This window comes from Herpailurus yagouaroundi, unplaced genomic scaffold (assembly GCF_014898765.1).
Source record: "Herpailurus yagouaroundi ecotype Mexico unplaced genomic scaffold, PumYag 183, whole genome shotgun sequence".
Taxonomy (NCBI): domain Eukaryota; kingdom Metazoa; phylum Chordata; class Mammalia; order Carnivora; family Felidae; genus Herpailurus; species Herpailurus yagouaroundi.
In genome coordinates this window covers 11398015-11424524 of record NW_024412414.1, presented here as the reverse complement: position 1 = coordinate 11424524, position 26510 = coordinate 11398015, and the positions used below count along the sequence as shown (strand labels likewise).

General features: G+C 37.9%; 1 protein-coding gene across 6 annotated transcripts in view; it reads left to right on the top strand.

Moving 5' to 3' along the window:
* Positions 1-26510, top strand: part of CNTN4 (contactin 4) — a 911050-nt gene that overhangs the window by 771191 nt on the left and 113349 nt on the right. For all 6 annotated transcript variants that reach the window (XM_040492136.1, XM_040492135.1, XM_040492132.1 and 3 more), the window contains one exon: positions 6269-6419. In XM_040492136.1, the coding sequence (XP_040348070.1) occupies positions 6269-6419 (151 nt within the window). The remainder of the gene's footprint in view (positions 1-6268; positions 6420-26510) is intronic.

The following is a 26510-nucleotide window of genomic DNA, read 5'->3' as shown; positions in this document are numbered from 1 at the left end:
CTTGAGACTGTATGTCTAGGGCCGGGCATGTGTAGCAGAAGCCCTTAAAACTGCTGTGATACCTTGACCCACACAGATTAGGGAACAAAATGAAACAATCAAAGGAAATGGAAGGGAGTCGAAGTTCCTTTCTTCTCATCACTGGGTTGTGAGCGTGCCTGGGGAGGAGAAAGGAGATTATGGTACTGCTTTAGGGTGAGGCTCAAAACTGGGGAAAGCTGAATTCCCAGGGTCCACTTGTCCTGTTAGCTTCGCATAAGAGTATGTTTCGGGGAAGTAAGGAAAAAAAGTTATGTGCCAAGGCTCTCCTACTGGCAGTAGCTGAATCTGTGTATCCTTCTCAGTATTCATTGACTTCTTGTTCTTAGCTTGAAATTGGCCATGACGGAAGTATTTACACCACAGAAATTGCAAGCACTAAAAGCTGAGTTCTTTGGTGTTTTCTTTGAGAGCCATTTGTTCAATATCTACTATCATACCATCAGGTGGTTTCAGAGTAGTTTAAGAGTATAAACATCCCAGATTGTTTTTCTTGAGTAATTCTGCTTCATTATACGAAGGCCTAACTCTAGAAAGGATTGAGTGTCCTAAGCACAGGCCAGGAAGGTCAAGAAGTCATTTACAACGCCACTTGAAGGGAAGAAAGGGATTCGGTATCCAGGCAAAAGCATCATGAGAAGAGAATTTCCTGTTTGAACTGAATTCCTGAATTCTCTCCTACAACATATTTATTCAGCAAATACTGACTAAACATCTACTTTGTACCGAATGCTGTACTAGGTAAGGGATGTATAGATCCATAATACACAGCCTCTGCCTTCAAGGAACTGATGATGTAGTGATCGCTAGTAACAAATACTACCGTGTCTTAACCACTGGAATTCTAGGATTCTCACTACCACATTCTAATGACTCTCTTTTGTTCATTCAACAATAATTTTCATCTCATAAAAAAGTTACAATCAAGTAGGGCACTGTTATACTATGTACTACTTGTCTAACCAAGGACATGAATCTGTATAAGTGTTTACGACATTGTGCCAAATGTAGTAAAATATCACTAATTTGGACTCATATAAGGAGGTTTACCAGCTGAAGCTCTTTAAACATGTAAGAATGATTTTTAGTCAACATGTTAATTCCTGTATAAGATATGATGTTCTAAAATGGCTTTAAAATGTTTTGCTTGGAATAAGAAAAAATTTTTCCACCCATGTCTCCACAGTTAATTTTTGTCTTTCCAAACCTTGTATAAAAAGAAAAAAGGCTAAGCCTGATCATACTTGTTGGCAGAAAAAGTGTTGAGAGATCTTGAAATGGTTCCTATGCTCAAAACTGTTTGTCAGTTACCATAGTGCCTGAAATGCCAACATTAAAGAAGTATTTCTCCTCTAGATCAGGATGGATGAGATACCACTACTCAGCAATAAAAAAGAATTAACTGTTGATACGCACAACTTGGGTGGATCTCAAGAGCATTAGGCTAAGTAAAAAAAATCTCAAAAGGTCACATGCTATATGATTCTGTATATAAAATATTCTCCCCAAATTACAAAACTGTAGAGACGGAGAACAGATTAGTGCTTTCTAGGCATTAGGGAGGATTAGGCAGGAGAGGGCTGAATGTGGCCATAAAGGGGTTGCACAAGAGAAATCTTTGAGATGATGGAATGCTTCCATATCTTGATTTCAGAGTAGTTTTTCAAGTCTGCATATGTGATATAATAACTTAGAACTAAAGACACACATTGTACCAATGATCACTTCGCTTATTTTGATATTTTATCATGCTTACATAAGATGTAATCCCTGGGAGAAATTAAGTGAAATACACAGGGCCTCTTTATCTTTGTACCTGTCCATCAATAATTATTTCAAAATAAAATTTTGTTCAAACCACGATGTATTTATTTGGCTCTAAAAAGCCTCCTTGTATTTCAGCATAAAGTCCCCTGATAAGGGTGGTGGTACTCGTGCAGATAGCAGAGAGGAGGAGTAGGTATGAAGTTGTTACTCTAGGAAAATATTGGGCTAAGTACTTTATGTACAATTCATGTATTATTTCATTTATTCTTCAAAACAACTTTGTATCAAAAAATATTATTATTTTGTTTTAAAATAACCTTCCCAAAGTAACAGGAGCCCATAAACCTAAGAGCCACCATGGTAGGAGGAGACCTGGGTAAGCAGGGTATTCAATGAATTAGACCAAAACAAGCAGGGCATTGGCATTAGGGATTTAGAAAGGAAACATTATGCTGATATTAGAATAGAAATAAATAAAAACTCTTACTTGAGAGTTTTGTTGAGTCTCCTTGTGAATATCATCCCTGATTAGGGCTGATTTTGAATCCGCTGGTCTGAAATAATGGCCCTAGAAAAAAGAAGATTCCCACTGTAACAGGCCTTCTAGGTATCTACCCAGCAAACCAGAAAAAGCTTAGGGGTTTAAAATATGATACCAGTATTATCTCCCCAGTGGTGAAAACATTTCAATGAATGCATGCACTCTAGGTTTATTTTTATGGAATGATGAGGTAATAGTTAAAGATAATAGATAAAGGTTAACATAATCTAGAATTCTGAACTTCTAAAAGGGCCATACTGAATAGTCTCCCATCAATTGGCAATGTTCCAAGTGACGTTTCTGCAGAATAACTGCAATAGAACTGACATGCAGAATTACCTTTTCCTCTTCAATAGTAGAGTAAAACATCACACTCAATATGTTTCCCAAATGTGACTCCCACTGCACATCTAGCTAAGGAGTTATTCTTGTTCTCTCTCTTGAAAAATGTTATGAAGACACAAATCTTCTGTTTTCAAGGGTTCTGTTGGCTACTTTAAATACCCTTGACATGTGACCAAGAGTCCTTTAATTCACTAAAACCAAACAGTTGAGAATTGCAGAGAGCTTCTTTCAGCCGGATGCTTCTCATAGATCATGTAATGTTAATAGATTAAAGACCATTGATAAATAATAAAAAGTTGCATTTCCCAAATGGAAGAGGTCCTACAACATGACTCGTTCCAACACTGAGAGAGCAGTGCCCTCTAGTAGTTGATGTAAGAAATATTATCCTCTAAGTACATTAAAGTTAGCAAATGAGGATTTCCCAGTATCAGAGCTACTCTCGGACTCAAGTGGGTAATTTGACAATTGATTTTACCTTTTCTGAGCTATTAAGAACCTACTGAAGTTTCACCTTCAATGTGTACTAAATTTTTAAGTGCCAGCAAAGGTTGGGTTCTAATAGTGCTCAACTGGGGACCTTACCAGTAACTTTTAAAACCTAATTTCTCTGTGAATGTCAAATTTAACAGGCTTCTTTCACTTAAATACAGGGTACAGACAGGAAAAAAAGCATCATCCCTTACACTTAAGGGCATCTTAGGTGCAACAGATGGTCACAAAATGGCAGAATGTTAAGCAAACCATTAATGAGTCAAGTATTCAAAAACTGATGAAGGTTTGATAGTTTTGTCCTAGAGAGCACTGCAGCTTAATGTGGCAACTGATAGATTTGCAGGTACAATAATAGAAGTAAATTAAGCAAATTGAGTAAACAAAGGGAAAAGATTTGAATTTATAATTCCATTTTTATTAGTGAAAGGTATTCAAAGCCACTCTTAATCTCTAGGATATCCAGAAGATAATAGGCACATAAACAGTACAGGAAAAATGTTTCTGAAACTGGAAGGCATGTTTTCTGTCTTCTGTGTGGCTGATACCATGGTATTTTAAGTCTCGTAAAAGCAATATATAGTTTTTTGACAAATACACCCATGTGTTGTGCACAGTTTGATTTATGTAAACTCATTTCAAATGCAATTGCAGAATTCCTCCTGAACAGATGAAAAATGTCTGCCTAAAGTGATAAAAATGTGTGTGTAGAAAGACACAGTTTTAAGAAGGGATTTTGATATGATACAAATTTGTAACTCTATTTCACAAAATACCCTTTTTCAAAAACTTCTAGAAATTTGATTTTTTTTTTTACATTAATATGTCAACACAGTGTTTACCTAAGATGAGAATGAGTCTATTCTGCTACAAGAACCTTTCTGTGTTCATATTGGCACGTATGGGATTGGTAAATGGGGAAATGTGCCAGTATAACATAAATGCTGGCTGTGTTCATGGATTTCACAAGTGGTAGCCATTGACCACAGAGCCCACTAACTCAGACCAACACAGATAGTTAGCCAAGGCAAAACTGTGTTACCCTCAATTCCCCTGACCCACATTGTTCCTCTTGGCTCAGTGTGGCCGTGTATTGTAACACAGCAGTGCTTATAGCATGGTTCTCACGAGCCTTTCTGCAGGTTTTACTTGTTTCAAAATCTTTCCAGTTTTACTTGTTAGCTTGAGCTTAGCAGCCTCAACTCTTCCTTTAGTCTTTCATCAAACCATCTTCACACATACACACACATTCTGTTTTGTTTGTTTGTTTGTTTGTTTGTTTGTTTGTTTTTGTAGTATTTATTTGTTAGGAATTTCACTTGTCTTTTTTAATCATGCTAATACATTTACTCAAGTGGCTTGGGGGGGGTAGTTAATGTTTTTGTTACATAAATATTGAGTAGGTCTGTCCTGACCCTATCTTTTTTATAACACTATAATTTTTATTATGTGACTTTGCAGATCATACTAGGAATACATTTACCTCATTACAGCAGAAACATCTGTACTTGCACACTATTAATTACACTTGTCATTATAGAATTATGCTTCAAATTATAGACTCCCCTCATGAATCCAAGGTACACAGATCGAGATATCAATTGCCTACTAGATTCATCTATTATTTACTTTCACCTTCACATAGTAAAACCAGCCCCATGCATATATTGCATCACCCCTTCCAAACAGTAACCTTCCCACTTTTATTTCTTTCTAGACAATTATAGAAAGTCTTTACACACTTAATAAAACACTTAATAAAAATTTAACTTGGTTTTACTGAGGTTTTGTTTTGTTTGTTTGTTTGTTTGTTTGTTTGTTTTTACATCACTAGTACATGGTTTGGGTACAATTAAGAAATTGAGGGCTGCCTGGGTGGCTTGGTCAGTTAAGCGTCTGACTCTAGATTTCAGCTCAGGTTGTGATCTCACAGTCGTGGTATCCAGCCCCACTTTGGACTCCACGCTGGGTATGGGCCCTGCTTAGGATTCTCTCTCTCCCTCTCCCTCTGCCTCTCTCTTTCTTTCAAAAAGAAAAGAAAAAAAAGAAAGATAAAGAAATTGACCCCCATTCGCCCCACCCACATACATACAAACTCACTCTCTGTCCTTCTTTAACTAATTTGTCTTTAGTATTTACATTTCACATTTAACACAATCTGAAATCTTAAATTCCATTAGGTCAAACTGCAGGGAATCATGGATATTAACTATAGTAAAGTTAAGCTTCCATGAGATGAATCCCCACTCCAAACAGATCCTGGATAACATTAATTCAGTTAACTCAGAAGAAAATGGAGATTTTTTTTCAGAAAGTCGTCTTTTAAATTGCTTCTGAGAGGATAGATATATGTATCTGTTGTTTTAGGAAAGAAATAATTCTTCAATATTATTTCATAGAACCACCTGAGTTCTAAAATGAATTTGAGAACACTCATAGTAAGCATGGAATTGAGTTTTCTAAGAGCAAGCCCCAGTTTCTCCTGCATGAGCCAAGCATCGCGTTAGGGAATAGTAGTAGAAAGCCAGACAAAGCCCTTGTTTTTAAGGAGAAGGAAGTTCACAGAGAGTGGCGATATAGACATTTCAGCATGTTCTCTCATGGAGACATTCACAGAGTGCTAAGGGACAGAGCAGAGGCAGAAACTGTTATCCAAGACGGAATGCTTTAACCTACATAATCAAAAAAATGCCTTATGGATTTTCTGGTTTTGTCTTTCCCTTATGCTTCGCTGGAATTTAAAAATTTTTATTCATTTGAACATGGGATAATTTTTTTAAGAGTTTGTCAACAGCATGATGGAATGTTCTATATCTTGATCTTCATTGTGCAGTATGTCAAATTCATCAAGCTGTACACTCAAAACTGATGCATTTTACTATATATAAATTATACGTCAGTTTTTAATTAATCCATCAAAATGTACAATGCTACTTCCTTTACTTCAGAAAAAAATTTAACTTCTTCCCTTTGATGTCAAAGGCAACAACAAATGCATTGCAGAAAGAAAAAGCATAAAGCATGATCTAGTGGGATTTTTTCTTCCATAATAATTAATATTTTATTTTCTCTATTCTCTTCCAGCTGCGGGTCCAGATTTTTCAAGAACCCTCTTAAAAAGAGTAACTCTTGTCAAAGTGGGAGGGGAAGTTGTCATCGAATGTAAGCCAAAAGCTTCTCCTAAACCTGTTTACACCTGGAAGAAAGGAAGGGACATATTAAGAGAAAATGAAAGGTACTGTCTTCAGATATTTTTAACATTTGATTAACCTATAATAATTTATTTGTTATTAACAGTTCTAGAGGGAGGAATTTACTATCTACTGTTGATGAACTAAATGTTAATCAAAGAACTGAAGCTTTGGAAGAGGGTGGTAAATTAGCTGGTCATTATAATCTTCCTTGGTATTAAGATTCTAAAAAACCCTCCCTGCAGAGATTGCATGATCCCTGTTGAAGACTGTCAGAGCTGCTCAAAGGTGAGCAGCTACAAAAACCTTCCTTAATTTTAGCCTAAAATTTGTTGATTAGCCCCCGTTTCTCCACCCTACTTCTTTTTGCTTAAATAAATACTTTTGCTATGACAACCTTTCATATATTTGGTAATGGCTAGTATGTCCATTTGTTTCTCCATTTTTTAAGGCTAAATATGGCAAATTCCAAAGCTCATTCTGCACATAACTTAGTTTTGATTACTTTAATGACATCTTTTTGAAATGGCAGTTTCTTTTTCTTTCTGACATAAATTCTTTACTTGTGTATTTCCTTTTGTACATGAATGACATTTAGAATGCATGATATTTATACAGTGTAAATATATATGGGTTGTTTGGGGTTTTAGGTCAGATTGCACCACATGGCAGGTATCTCTAAGACCTTTTTTGGCTGTTACCCCTGTAAAATATCTCCCACCCCTTTCTGTAGTCTATCAATCTGTTGGAAAATTGTAATTATGCATGAGTCTGTGTCACAGCATTTACTAGCTGTATACATAATGATTTTAATGGATGCTAAAGGTTAAGTACTCAAGGATGCAATGTGGAAGCCTGTAAAATGTATCTGTATCTACCCTTTACACCTGTACACCTTTAGATTTGCATATGCAAATTAGATAATCGCACTGATGATGTTGCCTTTATTAATGATTTTTGTAAACAAACTTGATATGGTTTATAGATGGTGCATTCACACACATATTAAATTCATAATATATATCCTTTCCTGATTCCTGTTATATTAACAAAGCAGCATAGTTTACTGAATATTGGCATGGTGTTCAAATTTGGAGCCATACTTGGAACTTGAAAACACAGTTTCTTATTTTTTAGTCTTCAGGTTTATTTTCTGTTTCACCACGTTGTTTCTCAGAATTAGGTCTGTAGATTACCTTTAATAGTTATACATTTACTTTGTTTATTATAACATAATTGAAGTATAACTAGCATGTACCATATGTATTGCCTACACTAAGGGTACTTTTTTAATGTTTATTTATTTTTGAGAAAGAGAGAGAGTCAGAGTGTGAGCGGGGGAGGGCTAGAGAGAGAGAGGGAGACACAGAATCCAAAGCAACCTCCAGGCTCTGAGCAGTCAACAAAGAGCCTGATGCGGGGCCTGAACTCACAAACTCCTATCATGACCTGAGCTGAAGTCAGATGCTTAACTGACAGAGTTACCCAAGGTGCCCCTAAGGGTACTTTTGTAAGTTTTAATTTAACAATGATTTAAAGAACAAGTACCTTAAAATAATACAGATAATGGACAGACATGTCAAAATCCATGAATGAATGAAGTTAGAGTAACATTACTGTAACACACATCTTTCAGTGGCTTAAAACAACAAGTAAACTTCTCATTCACGTTGCATGCTCATCAGAGGTCTGCAGGTAGCTGTGCTGTCCTCTAAAACCAGGGCGTATGGAGTAGCACCCTCCTGAACGTTAGTATTGCAGAAGACAAAGAGGGGGGCCAAACATGCATAGGATCTTAAAGCTTTTGCCCAGAAATGAAACAATTCATTTTCACTCATGTTCTGTTGGCCAAAACAAATCATACTGCCCTTCAGAAGAAGTTATGGTTTATATATGCAATGGAATACTATTTGGCAATGAGAAAGAATGAAATATGCCCTTTTGAGCAACATGGATGGAACTGGAGACTGTTATGTTAAGTGAAGTAAGTCATGCAGAGAAAGACAGATACCATATGTTTTCACTCTTATGTGGATCCTGAGAAACTTAACACAAGACCATGGGGGAGGGGGAGGGGGAAAAAGTTACAGGGAGGGAAGGAGGCAAATCATAACAGACTCTTAAACACTGAGAATACACTGAAGGTTGATGGGGGGTGGTAGGGAGGGGAAAGAGGGTGATGGGCATTGAAGAGGGCACCTGTTGGGATGAGCACTGGGTGTTGTATGGAAACCAATTTGACAATAAATTTCATATTAAAAAAATAATAAATGATCATAAAAACAAAAAAATAAAAACATAAAAACATAAATAAAAAGAAATTTCAAAAAAAAAAGAAGTTCACTCCAGCAAGGAAATACAATCTTTGTATGTCTCTAGAAGATAAAAGAAAAAAACCTATTATTTTGAACAGTATTAATGTCAGCTTAGCATTGCTGTAGCTTAACCATTGTTGCATACTGATTCAGTTACTTTTGGGGAAATGGTGTATCAGTGTCAAGAACTCTATTTGATAAGTAAATTTAATTGATTGTTTCTACCACTTGAGTTACCACAAAGCTTGTCTTTCTCCAGTTCTTTCTACTACCGATTTGATTAATAGGACTTGCATATTGCCTCAACATTTTTATGGCACTAAAGATGATGTATTTAAACTGAGGAAACTCCCCATCATTATCCAGTCTTGTTGTTTATCCCCTCCACCTCCAGAGTCACCAGGCATGACCCAAGCTATCAGTATTAGCCCTTCCTTCTCCCCATGGGTGCTGTGTTCTCACAGCTCTGTTCCTTCCTTCTACCTCACTCAGATTTTCTTAAGCAGAGAGGCTGATTTTGGTAATGTAAATGAATCCCAGAGCTGGCCAGGTGTAATGTAAAGGGGAATGATGGTGTGCCCTATCCAAGGGATGTGCCTGCCGCTCAATTCTAGCATTATTGCTGCCAATTGGAGATGCAGGCCAGGTGCCTCCCTATCTTCTCATTCTTCAAGAGAACTAGAAATCTGGACTTTTATTTGAACTCTTTTTATATTTTTAAATGTCAGCAACTAATTTTTAAAAATTTTAATGCTAGTACCAAATGGGCCATACATCCATAGTCCAAGTTTACTTCATGAGTCACTGGATTTTTAACTTCTGAGAAAGATATAAACTCAGCTGTACATCTTATAATTACTGAAAAAGGTGAACAATAGGAAAGATCTTAATATGTTCTCACTGGCAGAGATGAAATTTTGCCATTTTTCTCCTTTTTTCTGATAAAGGAGAAAGAATTAAATAGATAAGGGAGCAAAACAATTCATGAGTGAAAAATTCAAGAATTCTTATGTTAGGAAAGAGTTGACATTGTTAGACCAACACAGAAGGCAAACTTCTTTGTGCCTAGTGACTTATTAGCCCTAATTCTCTTTTGAGATCTAGAATCTTAAGAATCAAAGGGCAGGGGCACCTGGGTGGCTCAGTCGGTTAAGCGTCCGACTTTGGCTCAGGTCATGATCTCACAGTATAGTCCGTGAGTTCGAGCCCGCGTTGGGCTCTGTGCTGACAGCTCAGAGCCTGGAGCCTGCTTCGGATTCTGTGTCTCCCTCTCTCTCTCTGCCCCTCCCCTGCTCATGCTCTCTCTCTCTCTGTCTCAAAAATAAATAAAAACATTTAAAAAATTTTTTAAAAAGAATCAAAGGGCAAACCTTTAACCTTTGAGTAAAAAGTTATTAATATCTTAAGTACAAAATACTGGTATAAACAGTGTTTTGGTGAAACAAAACTTAATGATCAAGCACCCTTTTTAGTAATGTTACCCCTTGAGTCTATGTTTTTACTTAGTCAAACACTATTTAGTACGTGATATTTAATTTCTTTTTTGAGCTAAGCAGCCACCTACAAACAAGTTCACGCTAAAAGTATGTGAAACAATAGTTTAAAATTTTAAGTTTTTAACTTATTTAATCATATAGTGATATTGTAGTTATCTCACTGGGTATAGATTCAGACATACTGGTTTAATGTTGACATGTAAACTATTTAAAAATACGTTTGTACGTACTTATTTTGATTTTTCATGGCTTTGGAAATTTAAAGCATATTCACACTGGCCTCCTCTATATGAAGCATCCAAATGAAAGAGTTAGCTTTGTAATTGTGTGCCTAAAACATGTCTTTTTCTCTTGTACATGTTTCCAGCTATCAGAATGTAGGCAATATCAGATATTTAAAACAAGGGTGAACTGTTAGCACAAGTCCTTTAGCCTTCAGGAAAGGCCTCAAGTCACCGTCAAAGTAGCAAAATTATTTGGATTAATTGACCAATTAAGCCTTCTAAAAGAATAATGTTCATCATTTTGTTTACTTCTAGTTTCTAGACAGAAGGCACTTGAAGCAGATGAGATTGAAGTTGATCTATTAGAAACAAAAACATCAAAACACAAAAGTAGCAGAATCATTCATAAAAACCTAGGATCCTAGAATTATAAGGAGCCATAAAACCTTTCAACCAGAATGGACTCTTTTGGTGTAAGTTACAGAAATCCACCTCAACACTAACTTCAGCACATTGACTTGTACACCTGAGAAGGCCAGGGATGGACTGTAACCGAAGCTGTGACCAGCCTCAGGTGCTCACACAATGGTATCATGTGTGACTCATCTGTGTTCACTCTATCTTCCAGCGGGCTCTCCTCTCCTGGTGGTAGGATGGCTGTCTGCAGCCTCATGCTTGCTTTCTTTTCTTAGGTTCTCGTAACAATTCCAGAATAGATTTTCACATAATTGAATACACCTGCCTTGGTCATTGTTCTCCCCTGAACCAATACATTCAAGGATCATGTAATACACTGTGTAGGAAAACATGAGGCATGCACTTATCCTAAGAGGGTGCATAGGGAAGCTCCACTTCAAACCACATGGGCTGAAAAGGGTTTCCCCAAAGAAAGAAAGTCAAGGTCCTGCTTCCAGAACAACAGTAAATGAACGCTGGGCAGACAACAATGCCAAATTCCTACTGTAGTTACAGGGCCCAGCTTTCATTCCAGGAATAGGGTTCCCCCAAATGGCTGGACCCTTATCCTTCCCTGATATATCTAATGATGGAGACCTAACTAATTGTTAGAATTTTTTTTTCTTCATAACCTATATCCTTATAACTTTCACTCATTGTGTTTTGTTTTGCTTTTGAAGTTATATGATAAATCTCATTTTCTCCACCCCAGTCCTTCCCTTTATATACTAGCAGACTACTGTGATACCCTCTTTCAATTCTTTTCCAAGCCTAAATGCCCCTGATATTCTTTATATGGCATTATTTTTGCATTCTCTCACTTCCCTGATTGTCTTCTTCAATGTCTTTCTAATAGAAAGTATGTCACCTATAATTAAAAGCAGTATTAATAAAGGGGATAAATAGCTTTATCTTATCTCTGTAGAAAGTATGATAATTACCATTATATGATGTATCTAAAGAGGAAAAATTCTCTTCAGTGAGCTTAGATTAGTAAGGCAGGCAAGTGTGTAATGCATCATAGAAAGACCACTCACTCCCAAAGGTTATTTTTTTTTTAATTATCTTCGTGCTTAAAGGGGTAAGTGTAGTTGACTGGAAAATTCACTTAGAGGAAATATTTTACTTCTCACTGAAGCTGAAGAAATGAGTGAAATGTTACTCTAGTTAACATTGTGTAAATAAAGACTTTGTGGCCTTACTCATGCTTGAGAATTTCCCTCCTTTTTTAGACACTAAGCTAATAGATTTTGTCAAGCAAATTGATAATAACCAATATAGATATGCCACTGAATGTTTCTGAAAAGAATCTGAAACCTACAGCTTGCATGTCACAGGCATGGTTTCAGAACAGCAGCATGGCTATTCTGTCAAACTAGCCAACTCCAATTTTGTTCAATGAATGAAGAATGCATTGGGTACTTGCCATATGCTAGGCCGTCTGCTTGGTGCTAGGGATAGAGAGAAAGAGGAGACATAAACCCAGCCCTCAAGATTCTCATAGACTATTGCAGGAACCCAGTAGCAAAATAACAATATGTTTCTCCATAATCCTAGGGCATATGTTATAAACGTGATGTTTATAACTAGAAGACCCTGGAGAAAATGAAAGGATGTTATGCAAGCAGTACATGGCCATACAAGTACTGTGAAGGGATTGCTTCACCTGCAACATAGAGAAGGAATCAGAGACGAGCAAGATTGGAGAGGCAGAGACCAGTTGTAGACAGTAGTCTAGGATGGAAATGAAAAGGATGACAATTCAGTCTTTTGAGAGTAAAGGAAGGATGACAGATGGGCTTTTAAAGGGTAAAATCTGAAAAGACTTAATGATGTATTAGGTAGAAAGATTTTATAAAGAAGGAGGGGTAGGGAAAGACTCCCAGGATTCTACCTTGAGCAGCTGGTGCCTGGTAGTGCCAGGGCCACAATGGTTAGTCTATAAAGAGGAAGTCTGAGAGGGGAAGGTAAAAAGAGTAACATTAAAATGTTGAATCGGAGGTGCCTACAAGTAGAGGTATCACATTCACATAGGAATTCCCATTCAAGTATCGCCTATTTGGCAAAGATTTTTCCCACTAACCTGTTTCGAATTGTAAAGTCCCCATCCTGTTTATCTGCTTTATACTCTCCATAGTTCTCATCACCATCTCACATACTGTATATTCACTGTCTTCCCCACCCTCCACCCAATTAGAATGTAAATTACACAGGAACCAACAATGTATGCAGGTGTGTGGTGCATGCGTGTGTGTGTGTGTGTGTGTGTGTGTGTGTGTGTGTGTGTGTGTCTGGCTTAAACAATATAACATCTTACAGTCCTGGAGATCAAAAATCTGAAATGGGTCTCACTAATCTAAAATCTGGATTCTCTAGTTAAAAATATGTTTCCAGCTTTCTAGAGAACACCTTCATTTCTTGGCTCAGCTCCCCACCCCCTCCATCCTCAAAGCCAACAAAGACGAGTCAGAGTTCTCACATCACATCACTCTGATCTCTTCTGCCTCCTCCTTCTTCCTCGTGATTACATTGGGCCCTTTGAGTGTGTTTTGTTACATTCTGTAACAGTAGCATCTAGGACAATGCCAAGTATAGATTAAGTGCTCAGTAAATATGTCCAACAAGAAAGTTGAAACATAGGTCTGAGTTTAGGAAACTACTGAGACTTAGGTATCATCAGTAGATAGGAAGCCATGGAGTAGGTCAATTCATCCAGAGAGAGTTTTGTCAAATAAAACCATCTGTGAATTAAAGGAAGAAACCCTGAGGAAGAGCCCCATACACAGAATGGTGGAAGCAGAACCTGATGGAAGGATTAGGAGAACACACCTAAAGGGGTAGAAAAACAAATTGGGGAATGTAACAAACAAAAACCAAGAGAACAGAAAGATTCAAGAAGGAGCAAGTGTTTAGTGCTTTCAAGAGATCCAACTAAATAACAGCTCAAAGGTGACCCTTGGGGTTAGGAACCTTGATATCACCTTGGGCAGAACACTTTGAGGCCACGGTGGACCACTCTTAAAGACACAGTAATAGTATATAAACATCCATATTTTTAGGCATTTCTTCACATACTGTAATATATATTTAGGTTTGCCTGATCCCCACAGTCTAATCTGATCAAGTCTAGCAGTCTATGAGAATATTCACCCCAAATAGGAATAAAATTCATATTCATGTTTCTTGCCTAGAGACAATGAAGTCTGCCTCCGAGGTGAAATTAGATCATGGTCCTAATATGCGTCTTTTCCCAAAGGGCTTTGGAAGAGTTAAAATTCATGTAATACATGGAGGCAAATCCCAGCACTGGGCTACAAAACTCCATGTGGTATATAAAGTGTGAAAGCCTGGTCTGAAGATTCTGGCAGTCTGGGAGGCAGAGCAAATGTGATGGCAGGTATTTGCCCAGAAGGCCGATCGAATCCTAGCATGGAAAGGAAAGTTTATTGCTTTAGGCATTCTGTTTCTCTTCTGGAAACACAGTGTCTATATATGTGCTTTTAATGAGAAACCTGTGCTCAGGATATCTCTTACAGTTGCTACAGAGCTATACAGCTCGGTTATTAGGAATTCTGCCCTGGGGAACAATTATGTTATTGCAATAATTAGAGGCAGTTCATCTCCATAATAATGGAAATCCTGCCTTGGAGGCAAAACAACATCAAAGCAACATGAGCATCATTGCTCTAGATAGAATCTGTTGCCTTGCTTATTGGTAATACTATATCATTTTAATTTCGCATGTGCAGTTATAGAAACAGAGCTTATTCTGCTCTCCAAATTCAGACCTAGAACTTTCCCCTATTGCCTCAGTTTGTCTCTCCTAGAGCCATGGGCAAAATAGTTATGACTTTAAGCTCCCCTGAAGTGCAGTCGCAGAAGAATTTAGAGAGATTTGTTTTTAAACGTTTGTAATGATACGCAGGCCTAGTGTTGCAGGAGACTCCATGAACTTCTCATCAGTCACTACCCTTTTCTCCCTCAGTATAATATGCCATGTTGTGTTATGGTCAGGGGTTAACTGATGGCCATACTCAGGCAGGGACTACTACTGACCTGTTCTATTTATATGGTCATGGTATTGGTTATGCCTCAAGACATGATTACAAGAAAACCAGATTTTTAAGTAGAAATATCTGAAATAAGGTCCCCAATATAAAGGCAACACTTGATAAAAAAAAAAATTTTTTTTACAGGTGTCTCTCATAGTATTCCTCTTTTTTTAGTCAATCTCCCTTCCCTGTCCTTGTTTCTATCCTTATTATCTCTTGTATGGACTTTGCAACCATTAAACAAACCCCCTAACTGGTTTATTTGGAACCAACCATCACTCACATCTTCCACAAGATGCAACTTCCTATATCACATCTCCGATAAATTCAATCCAATAAACATTCATCACATACTTCCTTGGTACAAGATGTATTTGAGATTATGAGCATAATGTAATTTAGGGGTTGTACGGGGGTCATAAGAAAATGGCTGAAATTTCTATAGTGGTTTAAAGGATAGAGACTTCCAATCTTATTACAGTTACAAATTTTATTTTTTTAACAATATATAAAATAAAATTCTGTAGTCTTCAACATACATATACATATGGGTATTTTCATAGACATAAATAGGAAAAAGCCTGGAAGGAAATTTATCAAAATATTAACAGTGGTTTCCCTGGGAGTTGGGACTATGGACTTTTATTCTTTCCTTCTGTCCTTCATTTCTTTTTTCTTTTAAAGTTATAAATTTTATATTTATGAGTATGATTATTTCAATGATGTTCATTTTCCAAACAGGCTGAAAGGGCCATGAGGAAAAGTGCCGTTTGTGTTTGAGCACACTGGATACCCCCAGTTCCTAATACTGTGCCTAGGGTACTGTAAATACTCAAGGCTTTTTATGAAATGAATGAACCAACCATCCAAACTCATCTGATTCTTGGTAGAGTATGGTGGAGAAGGTGGTGATGGGCTATTTTAATGGAAGGAACAGCCAGAATGAAACATATTCAAATGGAAACTAGGGATGAATATTTGAGCAGAGGGAGATAAGGCTGGAAGATTTCTGTGATTCAGGCTTTGAAAGGTATTGCCTGGGGGTGTCTGGGTGGCTCAGTCGGTTAAGCGGCCGACTTTGGCTCAGGTCATGATCTCACGGTCCGTGAGTTCGAGCCCCGCGTCGGGCTCTGTGCTGCCAGCTCAGAGCCTGGAGCCTGTTTCAGATTCTGTGTCTCCCTCTCTCTGACCCTCCCCTGTTCATGCTCTGTCTCTCCCTGTCTCAAAAATAAATAAAATATTAAAAAAAAGAAAAAAGAAAAAAAGAAAGGTATTGCCTGGCAAGCCAAAGAGTTTGCGCCTCACTGAGGAGCATATGGAGTTAGGGAATGATTTTGGCATGGGTCTCCACACTTGCTATTAAATTGTTTCCTGTCCTTGATCAATTGAGTTCAGTGTGTGTACTCACATAGCACGTGTTGTGATTTACTGTGCACCCATCTGGGAAATCACTTGACCTTCATAGGGCAGTGTTTCTCCATCCCTAAAGCAGAGATCCAGAGATTGTTTCCAAATTCAGGTCTGCAGACCAGGGCTATGCTGACTGCCACGGAACCAACAGAGGTACATTTAAAAATGAGAATCCCACTCTTCATACCCAGAGATTATTTCTAAGGAATTCTTAGATGATAGCCAGGAGTATGAATTTGTTTTTACATTTCCCTGGTGATTCTAATGTAGAGCCAGGTGTGACACTGCATCAGTGGCTTCCCATTGATCTCAGTACAGATAACCCATCACATGACCAAGAAGACCTCCACAGTGGTCAGGCTCCTACCTCGCTGTTGTATCTGCTGTCTCACTTACTTGCCTTCACATTTGCTTCTTGAGCTATGTGGGCCTCCTGTCACCTCTTCAAATGACCTTACTCCTGTGACAAAGCCTTCAAACATGCTGCTCTCTCTGCCTGAAATGCTTTTATCTAAGGCTCGACAAACTACAGCCCACAGGCCACAATCCAGCCTGCCACCTGTGTTTGCACAGCCTGCAAGCTGAGAGTGGTTTTCCATTTTTAAATGGTAGAAAATAAAAGAAAAATTTTGTGACACATGAAAATTAGATGAAATTCAAATTTCGGTCTCCACAAATTAAGTTCTATTGGGCACAGCCATACTCATTCATTTACACATTGTCTCAGCTGCTTTTGAACTACTAGGGCAGGATTGAGTACTTGCAACAGAGACTTCCTGGCCCAACAAAACCTGAAATACTTGCTTTCCAGCCCTTTATAGAAAAAAGTTTATCAACCCCCAATCCAACTCATGGCACATTGCTAACAATGTTGGGTATTAAAACATCTTTCTAGTAATAGGATGTTCCCTTTGCTTGGTTATTTTGATATTATTATTTTGGCTTTATTTTGGTTGACTGTGCCTTTTACTCATCCTTTGTGACTGAACCTTTTGATTGAATTGTAACTTCCACTGAGCCCATCTGATGCAAAGTAATATGTAAGTAAATTTGGTTGGAGACGTGTATGTGCTCCCTTCTGTCTCTGTCTAGGGCAGTGGGTCCCAATTTATACTGGGAGAACTTCTCTTCATACCCCCAAAGGCTTGTACTCCCTGGAGAAATCAGAACAGGGGAAGGTTTAAGGGTGAAAACACAGAGGGTGAATGGTGGTGGGGATGGAAAGGAAGGTATAAACCTGAATCTCTTCCCCAAATTTCTGGAAAACCAGTAAAAGAAAGAAGTGATAGGAAATCTTCATTCCTGGTTGAGGATTGTGGTTTACCTAGACTGTTTTATATAGGGGTTTTCATTTTAATTTTATGATTATAAAAATTATAAAAGTCTAGTTCAGTTGAAGGAGGAGAGAAGATGGCGATTATGACTTGCTTCCTAAGGTTTTATAAAATTCAGCTATTAAGACAATATATACACACTTATAATAATTTGGAAACCACCAGTGAAGTACACGTTAACACAACAGAACCCAAACAAAAGTACACAGCAGTGCTTAGGGAGCACACAAGGAAGAAACTCTTGGAGTCAGGCAGGGTCTAGCAAAATTGACTTCCCATAGGATGTGAGTTTAAGCTGTTGTTAAAGAAAATGATCCACACGGAGAGGCAGAGAAGGAACAAGTAAGTCACCACGTTGGAGCTCACGCACATGCATGATGAAGTGATAGACATGAGCGAATGCTATACAAGAAATGAGGTAAGAGGATCCAGCCAGATGGAAGGCTTGGGATCTATAGAGTTTAGATGGGAGAAATGGAAGAATAGTCAATAGGGAGGTGCTTCAAGTTCTTTTCTTTTCTTTTTTTTTGGGGGGGGGATGCTTCAAGTTCTTAACAAGATATGATTAACATTGCAAAAAATGTTAAATATAAAATAATAGTGACAGAAACACTGATTCAGCTTGGCTATGAAGAAGTTCAGAAATCTCTAGCAAGTAAGTTGAAATGAGACTTTGCTCTCCTTTTGTGTCACTAGTGCATTCATGAATAAACCTTGGGCTTTGGGAATCCTTGGGGATTTGGGATACTTATTACTTTGGCTCTTCTCATATATTTTTTGGTTATCTCGTGGCCATCATTTTTATCCCATTTTTAAAAATAATAATACTGGTAGTAGCAACAACAATAATTACTAGCTTTTTTTTCAGTCTTTTTGATACCTCTTCTAAACATTTTGTATATGTTCTCTTTTAGTCCTCAGAAAATCATTATGAGATCAATCCTGTTGTTAACCCTAGGCCCAAAGAGGGTGTTTACCATACCTCAGGTTGCAAAGCTCAATGGTAGTTTTAGAGCTGGGATTCAAATCCAAGTATACTCATGCCAGAGGCATGTCTTTACCAGCTTTGCTGGAAGAAGGAACAGGCATTAGATGCTTCTCTCTACTGCAAAGAGAACATGAAATCTGGTGATAAGTTAATAAATTATTAGTAAAAATAAAGAACTGCTTTCATTGCATCTCTTTTGAAACAGTAGAATATTGCTGGCACCTTTATTTATTTTTGTATTTAAAAAAAAAATTAATGTTTATTTTTGAAAGAGAGGGAGAGTATGAGAGCCTGCTCGAGCAGGAAAGGGGCAGAGAGAGAGGGAAACACAGAATCTGAAGCAGGCTCAGGGGCTTGAACTCATGAACCAAGAGATCATGACCTGAGCTGAAGTTGGTCGCTTAACCAACTGAGCCACCCATGAGCCCCTTGCTAGCACCTTTAATGCGGATAAGGTGACTGCTCAAAAGAAGCTTTTACTGTTATTTGTTTTTTATTTTTAATAATAAATTGCAGCCTTCATATCCATGCATTTATAGTTTCCTGGGAGGAAAGAGGCATGGTCTGATTTCAGGGCTGGGTTAGAACCATCTAAGACCCTTGGAGAAGAGGTAAATTAAGTCCTTGAACTACCTCAGCAGTGCCTTTGTTCAGAGAAAATAGCTCTGTAGCATCGAATGGATTTAAGTGATCATGAAAATATTCAAACCAAAGTGGCATGTAATTAAGAGCAATTAGAACTGAAGTGATGTGACTGGATATTAAAACCAGACATGCAGTGTTTGTGCCTTCTCAGTAGACACAAGGCAGATAATTTGGGCTCCTCCTAACTTTGTCATCTCTAGAAATAAAATCTGCTAGACTGCTCAGATGTATAGATGCTATGTAAATATTGAAGGTCTGGGATATTATGTGATGTTTGACCCTGTGTTTCTGTTGTATAGTTTTATCCTCATATTTCACTCACATATATGCCAGAGTTAATTAGATCTCTACTAGTAAATATCCATCATGGTGTTGCTAAATCCCTTTTGCCAAATGATCTAATTAGAGTAACACTTGGCTCTCTATATAATTACAACATATGGCACCTAGAGGGTACGTATAGTAGAATTATAGGTTTCCTGATGAGAAATCCAGGTGGTGGGTAAAAGACTCTATTAAACTAAGTTGGTGTGTATGTGTGTGTGTGTCTGTGTGTGTCTGTGTGTGTGTGTTTTAATATATACATTTCCTCCTACTGTCCCCAGAATGGGAAATATTTTGTAATTCAACTGCCTTTCCCACATAAAACAACATAATTATATCATAAAATGGGAGTTTTAAAATTTAAAAGAAAGCAAATAATTGATAGTATTAGCATAAATTATTTAATCCTCCATGCCTCTAAAAAGTATCATGCATAGAAAGTCAGCAATGCTGAAAGCTCTCTGTAAATAAATTATTCGATGGGACATAGTCCTCCCTTCGAGCAAGATCACTTACCGAAATGGCTGCTAAATACATAACAAAAATGGGACTGAATCCTTTGGCTAACCAGAATAAGGGTCTCTTCATGCCTATTTATAATCTCTGGAAGTAAACAAACCAGTATGGACAGATGATGCGTTCAGTTTCGGTATATTGAATTTGAAGGGCTTATCATGTGGTGGTATTTTGGAGCCCACTTGCATAGGCTTCAAAGAGCTGATTGGACACTTTTCTTCCTAGGTCCCTATTCAGTGATGTCACATTGGTAGCTTGACATTGACCAAAGTGAGAATGCTTATACCATGAAAATTGGCACATATCAGGACATTTTTATCCACAGAGAAGCAATGGTTAAACATTAAGCAGCACATCATTATTTGTGGGACATTGTGCAGCCAGGTTGGAGTTTGTGGGACAGATCAAGACTAGAAACATAGTTTTCCAGCTCATCTTCCTTGAAGTGATGAGGGTGAATAAGATTCATTGAGAAAAGATAGAAAAACTAAAGAGTTATGAATTGTGTCAAGTGCATGAGAGAGTAAAAGAAACCAAAAAATTCATCAGAAAACTAAGAGGAGAAACAGGAAGTTGGAGTTTTGTGAAGTTCTAGGTGAGAGAGTATCATAATAGGCAGTATTTGACATTGTCAGATGTCACTGAGAGGCCATAAAGAATGAGGACGACTAACTGTATATATTTGGTCTGGTGGTACTGAAGTCAAAAGTAACCTTGAAATAAACACTCAACAAGAGCAAAGAGCAAAAGCTCCACTGGTTGGATGATAAGCAGCTGGGTGCAGTAACTACTTTTTGCAGATGTCATGTAACCAAACGAGGAAGCTTAGATATGCTGGAGGAGAGGGACACATTTGTGGCAAGGATCTTATTCAGATGAAGAACATTGGGGCATATTTATAGTCTGAGGAATTCACACTGGGAAAGTAGGAGTTAAAGATGTAAGCAAGCAAGAGGAGATGATTGTCAAGGAGACAAGAGAATATTGGATCTGAAATAAATTACTGTGGGAAATAAGGATGAACTTGCCTTCTTCTCTGACTTTGGGGAGGAAGAGAGGGTGGGTAAGGGCACAGAGAGATAAGTATGAAATGGAATGTTGAGGAATTTCATGTAATATGGCCTTGATCATGATATTGAAAAAACGAGAGTGAAGGTCATCTTTTGAAAGTGTGAACCTGGGTGGGGGTCTTGAGAGAAAGGGACATCTGGACTGTCTTTTATGATCAGTGGGACAGAAATTAAATAAGATTTGGATTGTGCTTTTTATTTTCAGTTGCTTTCACACATGTTGACTTTCCCACATATTGATTTGCTCTAAAGGGTTTTATTCCAAAAGAGGTGGTTTGTTCCAAAGGATGCATAAAGTTGTTAAAGAAAAAATGAGGCTTGACTGCTGTTAACACCAAGAAAAATGTTTTTCAGGTGAATTCAATATGTCCTGACTCAGAAAAAATAAACAGTGTACTTTAAAATTACTATAGCCCTTTCTTATTTTCTCAAGGACTCACTCCTTCAGCCATCCTGCCCTTTCCTAGATTGTCACACTCTCCCTCCTCTTTCAACTGTTGGATAGTTCTGGTCAGCATAGCTTTATCTTTCTCATTCACTTTGCCTCCTTTGCTCTCTTCTACCTCCACTCTGTCTCTAAACAATCCCATCCTCTCCCATGGCTTTAAACACCATCTACGCTGACATCTCCCAAAGTACATCTTCAATTCATTATTTGCCCTGAGCAATTTGAGCTTAATGTGCCCAAAAGAGAAATTCCTGCCACTGCCCTCTACCCTAAAACCTATTCTCCCAGTTACAACACCTCCTTCTTGTTGCTCAAGACGGAAACCTAGAAGTCATTCTTGAGTTCTCTCTTTCAACATCCCATATATCCAGTACATTAGTAAATTTAGTAAAGTCTACTTCTGTAGAATATATAGAAACTATCTCCTTCTTTTCCATCTGTACTGCCAAATGCCCTGGCCCAAACACCATCATCTCTTGTTGAACTATTGCAGCGGCCCCATCTTAGTCCGTTTAGGCTAGTATAACAAAAATACCATAGACTAGGTGGTTTAAACAACACACATTCATTTGTCATAGTGCTGGAGGCTGGAAATCCAAGATCAAGGTGCCGGCAGATTTCACTGTCTGTTGCGGGCTGGCTTCCTGGTTCATAGATGGTTGTTTTCTCATTGTGTCCTCACATGATGGAAAGAGACAGGGATCTCTCTGATGTCTCTTTTATAAGAGCGTTAATCCCATGCATGAGGGCTGCACCTCATCACTTGATCACCTCCCAAAGCCTCACCTCCTCATGCTATCACATTGGGGAGTTAGGATTACAACATAAGAATTTTGAGGGGGCTTGAACATTCAGTCTATAATACCCACTAACTGGCCACCCTGCTTCTATACTCACCTGTTCTCTGTACCACAGCCAGAATGGTCTTTTTAAAACGTGCATCAAATCTTATCACTAATCTGAAGGTAGAAATTAAGCTGTTGACCATGATGTTTATGGACTACATGATCTGGCTCCTTATTGTGTTATTTCTGGGTTTTGTTTTACTAGCCTCCCCCTCACAGATCTTAAGTGCCAAGATGTCTAACGTCAAGTGTATCTTCTTTCCCGTTAGACCACCAGTGGCCTACTTGCCTCTTCAGTTCCTTCTTTGTAATTTGTAATTACATATCTATTTCTTGTTTTACTTGACTATAACGTATCTTTCCAAACTGGTGTGTAAGCTGGATGAGGACAGGACCTGTTTTTATTCACCACTTTTTATCCAGTGCTAGCATAGGAATACCACTGAGAGATATATTCAATCATTGTAGAATAAATGAAGAAAAGAATCAATGAACTGACAGTTTGCCTGATTTCACAAAGGATTTAAGGTTCCCTAGAAAAACAATACAAGCAATAGAAAAGACAAAAGTAAATAATTTAGAGAGTGGGAATGATGGGAAATTATCAGTAGAACACCCAAAATGTCAGAAAAGAAATTAGTACATGGAAATACATTCTGTATGATTCACAGATCTGAATGTAGCTGTCTTACTACCTAAGCAAAGAAAGAAATATAATTAAAAGAGCTATAGTGTTTATAAGATTAAAAACAATTATTTTGCCTTATAGGGGAGTCTTAAAAAAGTTTCTCCATGAGACACAATTACTATAGTAGATATAAAAAAAGATTTCATAGATGTGACAAAAGTTCCATATAGTTGGCAAATTATATATTGATGAAGGGCAAGTTAATGAATTCATTTCTGTGAGATGGGACCAACTATATAGGTGGGTTGGTTACTTTTTTTATGGAGAGGCTTGACCCAATGATAAAGTTTTAAGTTTTTACAATGCTGGTTCCTGGCGTGGCATTGTGGGGCAGAGATGGGAATGATACATTTTGTATAATGCACTATTCTGTGATCAAGTAAGTTGTTAAGTGTAGGGTCTAGATTTCAGACTTTCTCAGAACCTTTGAGATGTTATTTGCATTGAGAATTTCCAAGAATTCTATTTCTCAGATTTACTTGGGAATGAATCTTATTGCACAGAATACCTCAAAGGATTAGGGTTTCAGGAGGAAAAAATCTTTGGAAAACTTTGATCTAAATGAATGTATATGTCCATTTACTTTAGAAATTTCATTATGGATTGTCATGGCCAGGGTTGTACTAAGGGTTGACTAGAAGAAAGTTTAGTATTGTTATTACTCAGAAGAATGTGAGAAGCAGCTGTTCTGTATTACCAATTTTGCAATGCCCATTTAGACCAGGTCCATACTATAAAACAGGCCAAAGAAAATCATCAAAACACATGGTGGGATGCTATCTTTAATATAGTACAAATAGGCAATTCTCACATGGGTGTGAGAATCAGTAGACAGGATTTTTAAGCATCTAGCCCCTAACTGATTCCTGTCCACAGAGTCAAAGATAGGGAAAGCTGGGTAAAAGCTACAAATAATCTCAAATTTTTCCAGACCTGTTTTCCCACAAGAACATTACGTATTATACCTGAATAGCTGAACCAGCAGCTAAAAGCAGACCAGCTCTTTCTTTTTGGAATAATAGTGTGAATGACTCAAGCCTACAATTAGCTAAGGGAAAACAAAGATTTACTCCTAGTTTCTTCAGGCGTGAAGAGGCTGAAGTTGGAATACAGGATCACTCAGCAATTTCTCAGCGATTTCATTTTCCTCTTTACTTTGGCATCCAGAAATTCATGTTGATTGATAAATACTTGGCTATAAAGACAAAGATATTATTCAACTCATTACATTATACATTTTTAGGATCCTAGAGGGTATTCATAATGCTCACAAAGAATTCTCTACCAATTGGCTTCGAAGTGTTTGCTTTGTCTGTAAGGAAGGCACATAGTATATACTTTGCCTGTGGATATATGCATTTGTATATGCAATTGTTTAATAATGGATTTATGGCCCTATTGTAATAAATAAACAAACAAACAAACAAAACAAAACAAAACATCGGAGCCTGGGTGACTCAGTCGGTTAAGCATCTGACTCCAGCACAAGTCATGATCTCAGGGTTGGTGAGTTTCAGCCCCACATAGGGCTCTGTACTGACAGCTCAGAGCCTGGAGCCTGCTTCAGATTCTGTGTCTCCCTCTCTCTCTGTCCCTTCCCTGCTCTCACTCTCTTTCTGTTTCAAAAGTAAATAAACATTAAAGAAAAACATGTTTAACAAATAAAACTCAAGATTGCTTAGTGTTCCGTTACTTTTTTAAATAATTTTTTAATGTTTACTTATTTTTGAGAGAGAGACAGAATGTTAGTGGGGAGGGGCAGGGAGAGAGGGAGACACAGAAGCAGGCTCCAGTTTTGAGCTGTCAGCACAGAGCCCGATGCAGAGTTTGAACTCACAATCCATGAGATCATGACCAGAGCCACATGCTTCACTGACTGAGCCACCCAGGGGTGCCCCCTTAATACTTCATTCCTAATCACCTTTACCTCTGGTATTCAAACAACCATAGTCATAAGGCAAGAACATAGCCTTAAAAAAATGAATTTTGTTTTGTTTTGCTTTGTTTTATTTTTGCTGCAAACCCTCAAACATCACACCTGCTTTATTAAATTTATATTAATAGCAACATTTTGAGGTAACTATAGTAGAAATTGCACTTTCCATTTTATTATTGGAAGCACTATAACATGGAGTGAAAAAAAAATTGAATCCAAAGAGAATTTTAAAGCTAAGAATACTGTCCAGTCTAGAAATCAGTAAGCTTGCTACTCCTCTGTAAGAGCACATTGATTTGCTTGCGAATGATTTCAGAGCCAACACCCATGATGGTGACATTGGAGCATTTTATGATTTCTACTTCTCCATGAAACCATTTAGTATTTAATGTGATTTTTATTTCATTGAATACTGAACTCTGTTAAACACCTACCAGAAACAAAGCAAAACATAAGAAAACTATGTATAAGTGAATAGTTTTACATTTCAAATGATATTCAACCCTATTTAACAAATATTTGAGGCAACCGAATTGAAGTAAAAAAAAAATAACAGGAATGGGAACACTCCCTCGAAGCTTGTTGGAAGCCTGTATAAGGCTTCCGTCTTACACTGCATATCCTGAAATAGACTCGGAGATGGAAAGTTGCATGCAGAAGGTTTGCTGGAGCATGATCACTGGGGTCCCATGTGTGAGGAAATGAGATAACAGCGCTGAGCAGGTGGAGAAGCTACCCTTCAGAGCACTTGCAGTTGAGACTTCAGCCAATCCCATTATCCCATTGGGAACTCTGGTACTGGACTGCCCTTCAGAGTGGTTCCATCTGGAGGCAAGAAGGACTGGTCTTAGAAACCCTGGATCAACCAGTCACAAGCCTCAGCCCAACACCTGGAAGGGAGACCAGTAACCTTATCATAGGCATTTCCCCACTGTAGAGGGCACTTCCGCGAGGGACATGGATGCAAAGCTGTCAACAACCAAGACTCTTGGGCAGAGTTGGGGAAGGTAGTGCATTGGCCCTGAGGAAGGGAACTGGGTCATGTACTCTGATGTAATTAATTATAAGAGAGACTGTGTGTCACTTAACATGAGAGGAATGTTTGAAACTATTTGTCATCATCATAAAAACAAAACAAACAAATGTTTATGTTAGCCTAAGTCTTACACAGGATGCCCAGAGGAATTTGCTGTGCCTTTCATTTCATAGTCAAAGCCTAAGTTGGAACTGAGTGAAAGTCTTTCTTAGATGAGAAACAAAGTATGATTCCTCTGCCTGATTTCATTTTTTCAACACATTCCTCTTAAGCAAACTCAGGGAGTCACTGACACTGTACCCTTAGGGACTCTCTCTCCTCTGAATTCTTTCTTCCTTCTTCCCCCAAGACC